The sequence below is a fragment of the Muntiacus reevesi genome, chromosome 7 (assembly GCF_963930625.1).
Source record: "Muntiacus reevesi chromosome 7, mMunRee1.1, whole genome shotgun sequence".
Lineage (NCBI taxonomy): Eukaryota > Metazoa > Chordata > Mammalia > Artiodactyla > Cervidae > Muntiacus > Muntiacus reevesi.
Window position 1 is genome coordinate 34,808,927 of NC_089255.1, and position 14,732 is coordinate 34,823,658.

General features: G+C 56.6%; 1 protein-coding gene across 1 annotated transcript; it reads left to right on the plus strand.

The window, feature by feature from the left end:
* The first annotated feature begins 1,499 nt into the window (after window positions 1-1,499).
* On the plus strand, window positions 1,500-13,872 carry DISP2 (dispatched RND transporter family member 2). Its single transcript, XM_065942025.1, has 9 exons — window positions 1,500-1,789; window positions 3,434-3,652; window positions 7,956-8,285; window positions 8,570-8,599; window positions 8,742-8,865; window positions 9,120-9,235; window positions 9,558-9,688; window positions 10,058-10,155; window positions 10,606-13,872. The coding sequence occupies exons 1-9, from the start codon at window positions 1,500-1,502 to the stop codon at window positions 13,870-13,872; spliced, it is 4,605 nt and encodes a 1,534-aa protein (XP_065798097.1).
* The last annotated feature ends 860 nt before the right edge of the window (window positions 13,873-14,732 follow it).

The window sequence follows — 14,732 nt, forward strand, 5'->3', positions numbered from 1 at the left end:
CACACTGCAGGCCTCCCATGACCTGCCTCTGCCTGCCCTCCTCCCTGCTTCCCCTCCCCCAGCCCCCCACCACTAGCAGACCCAACTCCTAGGCCTGGAATGCCCCCACCACAAAAGAGTCATAGAAGAGGCAGGCAAGGTGGGAAGTGGCAATTTCCAGGTGTCACTGAGCCTGGATGGGGCAGTGGCTGCCTTAATATTGTCACAGGAAAGATTCCTAACCCTGGAGCCTGCCTCTTTCCCACAGGTTATAGGCCATTATCAGGTCCTACGAAGCAGAAGCAGAAACTGGGGAGTTATCCAACCCCTAGGGAATTCCCAGGTGGCGCTAGTGGTAAAGAATCTGACTTAAGAGACATGGTTTGATACCCGGGTCAGGAAGATTCCCTGGAGGAGGGCAGGGCAACCCACTCCAGTATTCTAGGCAAGAGAAGAGTCAGGTCGCAGAGTCAGATACAACTGAAGCAACTTATGCACACACACAGAATGGGGCTATAACCCTCCACTGCCTGCTCCCTTGGGGGTCCCAGGCCCCCAGTGCCCAGCACCAGAAACAAAGTTGTGTCTCTTCTCTTCCCTGGGCCTGTGCCAACAGGCAAAGAAACTCTTCTGGCCTCGGGGCCTCAGGAGTGGTTCCAGCCAAGACAGAAGGTTAAACCACCCATTCCAGGACTCTTCTGTCTCAAGCAATAAAACCTTGATTTTACCCTCTATTCTTCCTGATTTCATGAGTCTGGCACCTGCTCAGGGACAGGCATGGGCTCACATGTACTCCTATTGACATGTATACACGTAGCCAGGCACATGCACCCATAGGCATATACCTGTGTACACAGAAGGCCTTTATAGGCTCATGTATACAGACATAACTATTTTTATGTAGAGGCAGTATGTATCTTTACTTGCACACATGTAGTACCTACATAGAGAACTAGCACATCCTTACCTTTGTCTCCTCCCACCCTTCAGCTGACTCCTCCTTCCCCTTGGCTCCTGCATCCCTTCTCACTGTGCCTCCTGTCTCTTCCGTGCCCCTGGCCCTCACTGAGTTCCTCTGTAGCCTCCCCCAACCCTACCTTCATTTCTAAGTAGTCAACATGGCAAAACCTCTAATCACTCTTCACGGGTTCTTGGGTGAAGGAAGGGAGAAGATGAGATACTTCAGCTTCTTAGTCACAGATAAAAAAAACCGAGGTCCAGAGGATGGGAGTCATATCAGCTCAAGGAATAGAACCCAATGAATCTAGAACCCAATCTCCCGTTGTGTCTGCTCTGTGCTCTGGTTTCATCAAGGCAAAAGGCCTAAAACTAGGAGCAGTCACTTGCTATCTCTGTCTCCCAGACCTCTACCATGAGCCCCTACTAGTGCCCAGGAATCCTGAGTCCTCTAGAGGAGGAGCAGCAGAGAGACAAGGGGAAGGGAGAGGAGGAGTTGATCTCAGGTAAGACTGTCACTGACCTCTGACTCTAATATTGTTCATCTGATTTTCCACAGGGCCATGGCCATGGGCACCCCCCTGGCCCTGGGGACAGCCATAGAGGTGGGCATCCTCCTGGCCCTGGGCACCCCCCTGGCCCTGGGCACCACCATCCCCCTGGCCCTGGGCACCCCCCTGGCCCTGGAAACCACCCTCCATGTCCCCACCCTGGATCAGGGCACTGTCCTGGAAGGGGCCACCCACCAGGGCCCCCTGGGCACCCCCCCGGTCCACATCACTGAGGAAGCAGAAGAAACAGGACCCAAGAATGTGGAGCCTGATCTAGCATGGAGCCTGAACCAGAATCTTCTGTTCCTAATAAACACTCTCCTATAGGCAACGTTCTACTCTTAAAAGAGCCTGTCTTCCTTCATCCAACCTGACATTCAGGGGGCCCAGTGGTCTCTGAATTTCCTAGTTATGAAATTGGTACCCAGTCAGGCATACTCAGTAGTTTGGTTCAGTGGTGTCCACAGCACATGACTGAATAAGGTCACCCCTCCTTTGTTTTCACTTCTGCCCCACCCCCCATTAAAGGGTCTCAAGGATGGTCTCATCACCTCTACCACACCATATACACTCAGACACGGTGGGCTGTGCATGCCTCCTTCTAGAAGGATCCACAGAAGCCTTCAGCGGATCCTGAACTATCACCTGAAAATATATAGAACTTTCCAGACTCCTTACTTTGCACAGTTTCCCCATCACCACCACCTCCACCTCAGCCCTGGTCAGGAATGCCTTCCTTCCAAGCCAACTAAAGCTCTACCATCAACATGAAGCCTTTCCTAAAGCCCTTTAGGATGAGTGAGGTCCTCTCTGTCTTTGCACATTGCTCCTTTCTCTGAAGCTTATATTGACCATTGCATGGGCCCAACCACACCCTACCCAGTTGGCATCAACTAATGGGACAGATTCTATCTCTCCAACCAAATTAAGCTACTCAGGGAAGGGCCACCACTTCTACACCTCTAGACTCCCCCACCCTCATCCCCTACTGGTCTATACCTTGCATAGAGTGGTGTTTGCACACAGTTTAGGGATACCCAGAGTCCAGACACTACTGGGTTCTGACTCTTCCCAGCCCTATTCTTCAGTCAAGGCATCTCCCAAACATATAGACAGCCTGCTTGCTGTAAAACCCGTTCTACCCATTCAAATTCCACATTTGGGGGCCTCTCTACTTCCCAATTCCTAGGCTTCTCACAAGGACCCTACCTATTCTAGTGCTACCACAGCTCTCCAACCATGCCTCTCCACCTCCCAACACACTGCGCCTCTCTCACATCCATTCCGTGATAAGGGAGGCAGCGAGAACTCGGAAATGAGTGGCTAATGAGTACATTTCCAGGTTGAAGTGGGGTAGTTATAAGAAAAAGAGCTGGGGATTCTCTGAGTCGCTTCTCTCTCTTCCGGGTCATACTCGCACTTGAATAACGGAATCGAGGCTCCACATTTGAGGTGCACAGACCCAAGTCCAGACCAACTTGGAGAAAGACCCAATTTGAACAGGTGCCTAGCCTCACTGAGAAGGAAGTGGTAGGGGTCTGCTGAGGGAAGCTCAGAGAAATGTGGGAGTGAAAGTAGCCCAAATTTTCAACCCCTCAGCATCCTGAGCAGTAAAGTGCCGGCATGGAGCTGCCTGCTCTTCTGGGCTTGAAGAAGCAGCGTTAGAAGTTATGAGTCTCTCGACACGGAGCCTGGGGTCGCGTTTCCTGTTCCCTCACGGAAGACCGATCCCCCCCAGAAACGCCGGTGTGCGAGCTACAGTCAGATGGCCAGACTCCTAACAGCAGCTGTCAGACATGTCCTGGGTAGAGTGGCCCACAACACCAGCTCGGGGAGTCTTTTAAAGACAGGGAGCCCCCAGCTCCTACAGCGCCGCGGCGGGAAGCCTCTGTCCCCGCCCCCCAGTGACGCGCCCATTGGCCAAACTCTTCCTCGGCCCCGCCCAGCGACCGGCCCGCTTGGCGTCGACGCAAGCGCAGGAACCCGTCGCCGCCGCGCCGCCACCGCCGCCGCTTCAGCACCAGCGCCCGGACAGCGGCGCCGCCCAGGGGCATGGACGGTGGTGGCGGCAGCGGCAGCGGCGATACGGTTCCCGGCCCGGGTCCGGAAGGGGAGCAGCGGCCCGAGGGGGAGCTTTTGGCCCCAGAAGGCAGCTCCCCGGACAGGTAGGGGCGGACTGTTCCGCAGACCCAGCTCTCAGTCCTTCCCAGAACCCGCGCCCCAGATATTCCCAGTAGCCGCCATATGTCGCCCCATTCATTTCCCAGACCCTCCCAGAGCCCGTTCTGGCGCCTCCAGACTCCTGGTCCCCTGGCCACGCCCTCTCTCTGCCGGGTCGATTTTCACTCTCCCTGATACCCCCTAATATCAACCCCCTTCGCCCTCGTTGCCCCCGGGACCTGCCCCACCCACTGTTTCTATCTTACCTCTAAGACCCCGAGTTCCCCCCGCCCCTCCGGCCTCCAGAGCCCCTCCCTCTAGGCCCTGCCCCCACGTCTTCTCTGTAAGCCCCAAGCCTGCAGCAACCTCACTCCGGGTTCCAGCATGTCAATGTGCTCGAGAGTGCGTGTGTATTGTACGCGGGCTCACCAAGGTGTATGTCCTGGGGAGAGGGCAGACACTCGGCCGCCAAACTAGGGTCTGTCTTTGTCCATCACCATCAGTCTCCAGTCTGCCGCCCTGCATGGCCAGCTGCGCACGTGTGGGCTGGAGTCCCCACGTGTGGCAGCCACCTGCACTCTTTGGATGTGATGGGTTGGCAGGCTCTGAGACTCAGGTCGCGGTCAGTACCTTCCCTGAAGGAGCACCAGGCTGGCAGGGCAGAAGGAACACCTTCCCGCTGAGGGCCCAGATCTTGGTGCCTCTCCTCTCCCTTCCTCCACCATATGTGTGAGGGAACAGCCCAGCCAGGTAACAATATGGCGCAATTTCTGTGCCCTGCTTGTTCTGCCGCCCCCAGGATCCCTCACCTGACATGACGCTGCCTCTCTTTCCTGCCTGCACTGAAATACAAAGCATTCTTTGGGGGCAAAAGCAGAGGTGGACACATTATCTACAGACTGCCCCAGTTAAATGTATATTCTGTACCGCAGAGTGAAGAGGAGATCCCCAAAGCAGAGAGAAATGTTTCCTTCCCTCTACTGTCAAACCAGCCTGGATAGATTTAGCCACCTTTCAGACTGAAAGGCACAGAACTTTCTTCAACGGGATGAGAGACAGGATTAATGTGCTCCTTGGACCAGGGGACTGCCTGGCACTATGGCCCAACCAAAGACCCAAGGATGGCCAAGGCAGAGACAGTGACAGGGCAGGGGCCAGGAGCATCCCTAGAAGGGGCTGAAGAATCTTTTGCTGCCTCCGATATTTTGCCCAGCCCTATCTTGATCTACTCACTTCCCCTGCACGTAGGGCTCATACTTGGACACAGGAACTATTTGCTGTCTTCTAGTAACTCCCTGAGATTTCTGGCCCCTCTCTGTACCTCCCCAGAGACAAATCAGGCAAAGGGACTCATTTCAGTCCAAGAAACAAAAATCATCCCTGCTGAACTAAGCAGCACTGTGGAGAGTGAATAAGACAACGCGTGCACGCGCACACACACACACACACACACATTTACTAATGTACAGACAACAGGGCAATTTGAAACGGTTCATTCTTTGCGTCTTTAAAATTACTTTTTATTTTCCTAGTGGCATGAACTACTCCCTCATCTGTCCTGATCATTCTGCCTAAACACATGGATGTTCATATAGCTATATATATGTGGGCTTGGGGCATGGTTAATTTGCCCCTTACAGGGCTCCCAAGTGAGGGTCTGGGGCACTATTAGCCAGGCCCTGACTTCTATGGCCATGAATCAGACCTGTGTCTTCACTTTTCATTCAACCTTCCTACCTGCCCCAGTCACTTGGCCTACAGGCCAGTGTGCCCAGGCGAGCAGTCCAGGAAACTGCTCATCCCAGTCAGAGCCATGAAACGGGTAGGGTGAGAAAGAAAGCCCCCAGGGGAAGCAAGGCAGAGAGCTGATCCTAGGTTCCTAGAGAGGGATTAAAGAGATTGACAGGAAGGGGCTGGGCTAGGGAGATCCCAGTAGAAGCAAACCAATGGTGGAGACTGAAATCCCCCTTGAACAGGAGCCTGCTAAGCAAGGGGGGTGCTGATGAGATTTGGTAGGCTGGTTAAGGAGGACTGAATTCAGTGCTCAGCCACAACCCCCTGGAGTGCTGGCTTCCCTTCATGAAAAAGAAACTGACACTCCAAGTGGGGACTTGACTCCTAAGACAAGCCCAAAGCTCAGTGATGCTTTAAGATCACAGGCAGCTGAAACAGGCACCCTGGCTGCCCCACCCTACTGACTCTGGAAAGCAGGCCTTAGTCTAAAGAGGGAGACTAAGACTAAAATGGGTCACCTTGTGCTTCCCTGGTGATCCAGTGGTTAGGATTCCACCTTTCAAGGCAGGGGTATGAGTTCAACCCCTGATCTGGGAACTAAGGTTCCACACCCCACAGGGTGCAACCAAAAATGTATACAAAATAAAATTGGTCACCTTCATGCCTTCAGGGTCCAACCCAGACCAAGCACAGTGCCCAGCATGTGGCAAGTGCTCAGAAAAGAATAAAAATCTTAAAGAAACAGATATCCCCACTTATACATATGAAACCCAGGTCATTTTTCCAGCTTCCCTTTGGCCCACAGGGATGGAGGTATGAGGGATTCATCTGCCAGGACACTGGCTGCTATGTCATTAACTTTATGGGGTCATCTGAGGTCTTGATTGAGAACAACTTCAGTCAAATTCCTATTTTTCTAAATGCACAGTTAGTTAAAAAAAGAAGAAGAAGAAGAAGAAGAAAAAGAAGTAGTGGTTTAAATCATGAGACAAATTCTAATGCAGCTTTTGATAACAAAAAGAAAAGTACTGGGAGTTCCCTGGTGGCCCAGTGGCTAAGGCTCCATGCTCCTGATGTAGGGGGACTGGATTCTATCCCTGGTCAGGGAACTAGATCCCACATGCTGCAGTTAAGACCCAGCACAACCAGAAACAAATAAATATTAAAAAAAGAAAAGTAATTATAATTATGTATGTAGAGAGATTCTTAAGGTGTGAGAAGTTCTCAAATGGAGACATATTATCTGAAGTGCCTAAAGAGTTCAAATTGTAAATATAAATATACTTCTTAATCTATACACTTCCTGCAGCACTGAATGTGAAGAGGCAGGAAAGCAAATGTCTTCCACATGCCAGGCTCCATGCCAGGCACCTCACGGATCTTACCTCAGTTAATTCCCATACTAACTTGAGAGGGGGACCTTATCCTCATACCCTCACTCAGCAGACAAGGATGCCAATGTTCCAAGAACTGTGTATCTTTCCCAAGATCCCAGAGCTAAAGGATGATGGGGCCAGGATCCCACCTCCACTGCTCCCCCATTTTAGTCTCAGCATGAGGGTTATCCCCTGCCCCTTGACTGTCTGACACCTAGCTTTCTGACAGGAAGAGAAGGAGCTTGCTTTTTTTCAATTCTTCTACTTGGTTTCTGGGCAGAACCCAGCCTCTGTGGGCAATGTCCACTTGCCATCACAGCCAGGACTCTGGCCCACGGCCCCTTCAGCAGTGCAGCAGGCAAGACTGGAAGCCAGGGTTGGCTCAGCAGACATCTGGCTGTCCCATGGGAGCTATGCAAATTCTAGCAGGCCAGGTGAGCCAGAAGGATGAAGGAGGGAGACTCACTGGTGGGCCCAGAACCCTCTGGGAATCACCCATGGCTCTTAGGCACTTGGTTCTGTGACCATCTTCTGTCCTAGGTCTAGCAATCCTGCCACTGGGGAAGGACTCCAACTCCCCCTGCACCCAAGGAGTGGGGCTGGGTCCATGCACAGAATACCGCCCCCATGAGTAATTTGGAAAGACAAATCTATTGCTGATTCCTCCCTGGCAAGTTCCTTGGGGGTCCTAACTCCCTCTCCCAACTGTGCACACCTTTGTACAGCAAACCTGTTCCCCAAGTCCCAGGGTTGGTAAAAAGGCAGTAATTGCTTATGCCAAACTTTCCCTGGCTTTTAAGGTGGGAACAAAAGTGCAGCAGGTGCTTAATCAGCGTCTGACAAGAGAATGAAGGACGATTGCAGCAGACAGAGTTGGGCTCAAGGCCCAGCTCTTCAGGGCTCACTGAACCTCAGTTCTCGAATCTATAAAAGGATAGTACTTCCCCTGTATGGTTTTTAAAGGTGCAAATAAGATCATATGTGTTTGGGGGTGCAGGGACCAACAAGAGAATGAGACAATGAACCCCAAGAAGCAGGCTGGAGGTATAGACGCTGAGTTCCCATCCTCGTCGCCTCCTGCCAGAACCAGTAACAGAAAAACCCAAGCCCCATCCATCTCAGCTCACTGAACACTGCTGGGGCATGGTATGGACCACCACTGTCCCACTCCCATTTTCCCTGCCTCCTCCTCCCCCAGGTCCCAGAGCAAGACTGTGGCCCCGGAGGCCAGTCCAGAGAGAAGCTGCTCCCTCCACAGCTGCCCCCTTGAGGACCCTTCCAGTTCTTCTGGACCACCACCAGCAACTTCCACCCTCCAGCCTGTGGGCCCATCCAGCCCCTTGGCCCCTGCTCACTTTACCTATCCCCGAGCACCGCAGGAGTACCGGGGGGGAAGCTCTCTGCCAGGGCTTGGGGACCGGGCAGGGCTGTGCTCCCATGGCTCCAGCCTCAGCCCTTCCCCAGCCCCCTCACAGCGTGATGGGGCCTGGAAGCCAGCATCTGTGCAGCACCATGTGGTCAGCGTCAGGTAAGGAGGAGTCCAGCAGTTGGCCAGCTGCCCTGGAAGGTAGGGCAGGGCTTCAAAGTGGGGCCAATTCCCCAGGGTCAACTCCTTCACTAGGAGGCAGCCCAAGTGTCTCCTGCCTCTGATGGAGGAGGCAGCCTGGAGGGAAGAGGAAGGAAGGGTTGGAACTCGGGAGTGGGGAGGCCTGCAAGGGTCGATGCCAACTTCCTCTGCCCTCCACCCCTACTCCAACCTCCCACCTTACAAGAGGACTCCAGCAAGCAAGTGTCTTTTCTTCTCTCCCATAGGCAGGAACGGGCCTTCCAGATGCCAAAGAGGTAGGCCTGGGCCTTCTCTGGACCCATGGGGTGACCAGGCCCAGTTTAGCTCCACCATCCCTTCTTGGTGGCTTCTAAGCTCACCCATTCCCTGCTACCATGCCCAACACCAACTCATGTGGGATCTCTTCCTCTTTCCCAGCTATTCCCAGCTGATTGCGGAGTGCCCAGTGGCTGTGCTGCTGCTGTGTCTGGCTTTCATCCTCCTCTGCACCCTGGCTGGACTGCTGGGGGGCCAGCTACCTGATTTCTCCAAGCCCTTACTGGTGAGGGGCCACAGGGAGGGACGGGGCCCCCATGCCTGGCCACCTCAGCTCGGTCTGGGGCAGAACTTTGGAGTGGCCCTGCTGGGAGTAGACTCTCCAGTGAGAGCTCAGAAAGGGTACAGAGGTGATCCTCATGTCCAACCATACAGGCAGGCAGGCCAGGCCTCCCTGCTCCAGGGACCCAAAGGAGCAGAACTGAGAAGGAAGAACTCCCCCTCTTTCTGGTCTGATCTTCTCTGCCCTCCTCCCTACAGGGCTTTGAGCCTCGGGACACGGACATTGGGCGCAAGCTAGTGGTCTGGAGAGCACTGCAGGCCCTCACAGGCCCCAAGAAGCTGCTTTCCCTTTCCCCAAACCTTGAGCTGAACAGGTAATGGCTTCCTATCTTTCCATTTTTGGGGGCAACCAGAGATAGAACAAGGTCTCCAGAGAGGAGCCAAAGAGAGGTCAGGGGACTTCCCTGGCTATCCAGCAGTTGGGACTCTGCATTTCCACTGCAGGGGACACAGGTTTGATCCCTGGTCGCGGAACTAAGATTCCACATGCCATGTAGTGCAGTCAAAAAAGAGTTTAAAAAAAAAAAAAAGGCAGGTCAGAGGGCCTTGCTGGAACCCCCTGGGCAATGGTATCTGGCCTCTTCTGAGCCCCTCACCTCTGGACAGTGCCTGATACAGATTTTTTCTCTACCTTAGCTCAAACCCCCACACCACTCTGAGCCCCGTAACACCCTGGAGCAGTGCCCAAGAGGAGTTGGTCCGGCCTCGGAGGATGGTGGAGTCCTTGGAAGACAGAGGGCAGGAGAGCTTCTTCTGTGGCCCCCCTGGTAAGCTGCAGCCTGGCCAGTTCCTGGCTTTAATGGTGGTTCTCCATCTCCCCACCAATTAGAACTGAAGGTCCCAGGAGAACAAATCTGGGCAGACAGAAGGGGAAGGAGACTGGCCAATCACATTCAAGGCAAGGAAGTAGGGTTATAGCTGGGAGGACGAGGCAGGTATCAGTTGCTCCAGCCAGGAGGGGTCAAGCTGGACGGGGGTGTGGCACAGGGGAGGGATGCAGGCCCAGCATCAGGCAGCCAGGCACAGGCTTGAGGATCCTGAGAATCTGAGCCTCATATGGCCTGGAGTAAGCATCTTCCCTTTGGTGGACCCAGGATCTGGGGCCAAAGCACTAAACTCTGGGCCGTGTGTTGCAGAGAAGAGCTATGCACAGCTGGTGTTCATGTCCACCTCAGCGGGCAGCCTCTGGAATCTGCACGCCATTCATTCTATGTGTCGCATGGAACATGACCAGGTGAGCCGGCTGAGGAGGTGCCGGGGCTTGGTGGGGGTGGGGAGAGCCAGGGACACCAGGGACCTGATCATGAGGAAATACAGTTGAACCAAGTTTGCCAGGCTGGGCTAGGAAAGAGCATTCCCTGCTTAGAAAATTATTGCAACCCTGCTAAGAGGCTCCAGGTTGTGGGGGAAGAGGAAAGTGAAGAGTCAGCTGCTTCCAGAAGTGCCAAGACATAGCTGCTGGAAGACAGACCCTCAGAGCCTGGGGATTTTCAAAAGGTCCTGAGGCTCCTCCTTGAAGCAGTCAAGATGTAGCTGCTGGAACAGGGGCCTGACCAGTCAGGTCAAGATACCTCTCTGCCACTGTCCTGCTGCCTCAAAGGAAGTGAGAGAGCCTGGGACAGTGCTTGGAAACCTGGGCCCCAGCAGTTCCCCTGAGCTCTCTCCTGCTGTGTGTGCCCTACAGATCCGCTCCCATCCCAGCTTTGGGGCCCTGTGCCAGCGTACGGCAGCCAACGAGTGCTGCCCAAGTTGGTCCCTGGGCAACTACGTGGCTGTGCTCTCCAATCGCTCCTCCTGCCTAGACATTACTCAAGCCGACACAACCCGCACGCTGGCCCTGCTGCGGGCCTGTGCCCTCTACTATCACCGTGGTGCCCTGGTGCCCTCCTGTCTGGGACCCGGAAAGGACAAGCCCCCACGCTGTACCCAGGTTCCCACCAAGTGCTCCCAGAGCAGTGCTGTCTACCAGCTCCTGCACTTCCTGCTGGACAGGGACTTCCTGAGTCCCCAGACTGCTGACTACCAGGTGCCCTCCCTCAAGTACAGCCTGCTCTTCCTGCCCACCCTGAAGGGTGCCTCCATGATGGGCGTCTACCTGGACCGCCTCGCTATGCCCTGGGGGCTCTCCGACAACTACACGTCCGTCACCGGCATGGACCTGGGCCTCAAGCAGGAGCTGCTGAGACACTACCTGGCCCAGGACACGGTGTACCCCTTGCTGGCCCTGGCCGCCATTTTCCTCAGCATCGCCCTCTACCTGCGCTCGCTCTTCCTCACGCTCATGGTGCTGCTGGGGGTGCTGGGCTCCCTGCTGGTTGCCTTTTTTCTCTACCGAGTGGCCTTCCGGATGGCCTACTTCCCCTTCGTCAATCTGGCAGCCCTCGTCCTGCTGAGCAGCGTCTGCGCGAACCACACCCTCATCTTCTTCGACCTCTGGCGCCTCAGCAAGAGCCAGCTGCCGTCCGGGGGGCTGGCGCAGCGCGTGGGCCGCACCATGCACCACTTCGGCTACCTGCTGCTGGTCTCGGGCCTCACCACGGGCGCGGCCTTCTACGCCAGCTACCTGAGCCGCCTCCCGGCCGTGCGCTGTTTCGCACTCTATATGGGAACTGCTGTGCTGGCGCACCTGGCGCTCACGCTGGCCTGGCTGCCCTCCTCCGCGGTGCTCCACGAGCGCTACCTGGCGCGCGGCTGTGCGTCCCAGGCGCGTGGCCCGGGGGCCGGCAGCGCGCCCCGGCGACTGGCACTGGCCCTCCACCGACGGCTCCGCGGCCTCCGGAGGGCGGCCTCCAGCACCTCGCGCCTGCTCTTCCAGCGCCTCCTGCCCTGCGGCGTCATCAAGTTCCGTTACATCTGGATCTGCTGGTTCGCCGCGCTGGCGGCTGGGGGCGCCTACATCGCCGGCGTCAGCCCCCGCCTGCGGCTGCCCACGCTGCCACCGCCCCGCGGCCAGGTCTTCCGGCCCAGCCACCCCTTCGAGCGCTTCGACGCCGAGTACCGTCAGCAGTTTCTGTTTGAGCGGCTGCCTCAGGGCGAGGGCGGCCACATGCCCGTGGTCTTGGTATGGGGCATCCTGCCCGTGGACACGGGTGACCCCCTGGACCCTCGCAGCAACAGCTCGCTGGTGAGCGACCCTGCCTTCTCAGCCAGCGGTCCTGAGGCCCAGCGCTGGCTGCTGGCCCTCTGCCGCGGAGCTCGGAATCAAAGCTTCTTCGGGGCTCAGCCGGAGGGCTGGCCCACATTGTGCTTCGTGGAGGCTCTCCAGCGCTGGATGGAGAGCCCCGGCTGTGCCCGCCTGGGGCCGGGCCTCTGCTGTGGCCACTCGGGCTTCCCCTGGGCCCCGCAGCTTTTCCTGCACTGCCTCAAGATGATGGCTCTGGAGCAAGGCCCGGAGAGCCCCCGGGACCTGGGAGCCCGCTTCAATACCCAGGGCGGCTTGGCTGCCCTGGTCCTGCAGTTCCAGACCAACTTCCCCTACAGTCCAGACTACAGCCAGGCTCACCACTTCTACACTGAGGTCAACCACTGGCTGGCCACAGAGCTGGGCAGGGCTCCCCCTGGCCTGCGCCGGGGTTGGTTCACCAGCCGTCTGGAGCTGTACAGCCTGCAGCACAGCCTGAGCACCGAGCCTGCAGTGGTGCTGGGCCTGGCGCTGGCGCTGGCCTTTGCCACACTGCTGCTGGGCACCTGGAATGTTCCCCTTAGCCTGTTCTCAGTGGCGGCGGTGGCAGGCACTGTGCTGCTCACCGTGGGGCTCCTGGTTCTGCTCGAGTGGCAGCTCAACACTGCCGAGGCCCTCTTTCTCTCTGCCTCGGTGGGCCTGTCCGTAGACTTCACTGTCAACTACTGCATCTCCTATCACCTGTGCCCGCATCCTGACCGCCTGAGTCGCGTGGCCTTCTCGCTGCGCCAGAGCAGCTGCGCCACGGCGGTGGGGGCCGCGGCCCTGTTTGCAGCCGGCGTCCTCATGCTCCCGGCCACTGTGCTGCTCTATCGCAAGCTGGGCATCGTCCTCATGATGGTGAAGTGCGTCAGCTGCGGCTTCGCCAGCTTCTTCTTCCAATCTCTCTGCTGCTTCTTCGGACCAGAGAAGAACTGTGGGCAGATCCTCTGGCCTTGTGCACACCTGCCGTGGGATGCCGGCACTGGGGAGCCTGGTGGGGAGAAGGCAGGTCGCCCACGACCAGGGCCGGTGGGAGGGGTGCCCACGTCCTGCTCAGAGCAGTACGAGCTACAGCCCCTGGCACGACGCCGGAGTCCCAGCTTTGACACCAGTACAGCCACCAGCAAGCTGTCTCACCGGCCCTCCGTGCTCTCTGAAGATCTACAGCTGCACGATGGCCCCTACTGCTCCCGGCCCCCGCCAGGCCCTGTATCCCCAAAGGAGCTGTTCCTGGACCACCAGGCAGTTTTCAGCCAGTGCCCGGCCCTGCAGACTTCCTCTCCCTACAAGCAAGCTGGACCCAGCCCCAAAACCCAGGCCAGGCAGGGCTCCCCAGGGAAGAAGGCTGAGCTGGTGCAGTCCTCATTAGAAGCCCCAGCCCACCCTCCCAGGCCCAAGCCCCAGGTCGTGGAGCCCCCTGATTGCCTCTGCTCCTCAGCCAGCACCCTGGAGGGGCTCAGCGTCTCTGATGAGACCTGCTTAAGCACCTCCGAGCCCAGTGCCCGCGTTCCAGATTCCGTGGGTGCCTCCCCAGAGGACCTGGATGAGACCGAGCAGACAGTACCTGAACGGGGCCAGCTCAATGAGAAGCGGGACACGCTGTGGCTGGCGCTCAAGGAGACTGTTTATGACCCATCTCTGCCTGCCTCACACCAGAGCAGCTCGTCCTGGAAGGGCCGTGGGGGGCCGGGGGATGGCAGCCCTGTGGTGCTGCCCAACAGCCAGCCAGATCTGCCAGATGTTTGGGTCCGCAGGCCCAGCACCCACACTTCAGGCTACAGTAGCTGAGGGAGGCCCAGGGAGGCCCACCCGGGGCACAGAGCCTGCTGGGGATGTAATGGCCGGAGCAGCACCAGGCTAGAGCCTGATAGTGTTTCCCCACATCAGCGTGGGGAGGTCTCTCCCTCCAGCTGTGGATTTTAAACCCTGCCAGATGTTCTGGCCCTGGTCTGGGCTGCTGGTTACTCCTCACACCTGGAGGATTAGGAATGGGGAGTGGTCTTTAGAGTGAAATGCCAAGCTCTCCTTTTGACCTGCGAAGGGCTCATCTGCTCCCACAGTGCCAGCCAGGACCCACCCTCTGGAAGGGTGAAGGTCATGTGTGCAGCTCCATGTATCAGGGGAGGCTGACTTGGCCCCCATGCCAAGGGGCATGAAGTTCAGTGGGACTAAGGGACCCAGTCCTTGGGATCCTATGGGCCCCTTCATCAACCAAGAGCCCTGGGAAACCTCTGCAGCCTCCTGGGCCTCTCACCTTTCAGAGGCTTTTTTTTTTTTTTTTTTTTTTTCAGAGGCTTTTTTATCAGGACACTTCCTTTTCTATGGGGGAGCCTCCTGGAGTCATAATTGGTCTGGGGTCTCTGTCCTGAATGGCCTGCCCCCCCTCACATTACCCAATCTGTTAAGAAATTTGTCCCAGTCAAGCAGAGATGGCTTCTGGGAGAAAAGTAGGTGGTGGAGAGATGGTGAGTCCCAAAGCATCCCTGAATTGCTAATGGTCCCTCATGGGAAGCTGCTCTGGCATGGAAGCGTCCTCTCCCCTGTTAACACTAGTAAAAATCGTTTATATCCTGCCTATTTTGGTTTGCAGAACACTTCCATGCCCATTGTGTCCTGGGAATCTCATCACTTCTGTGTGAGGTAGCCTG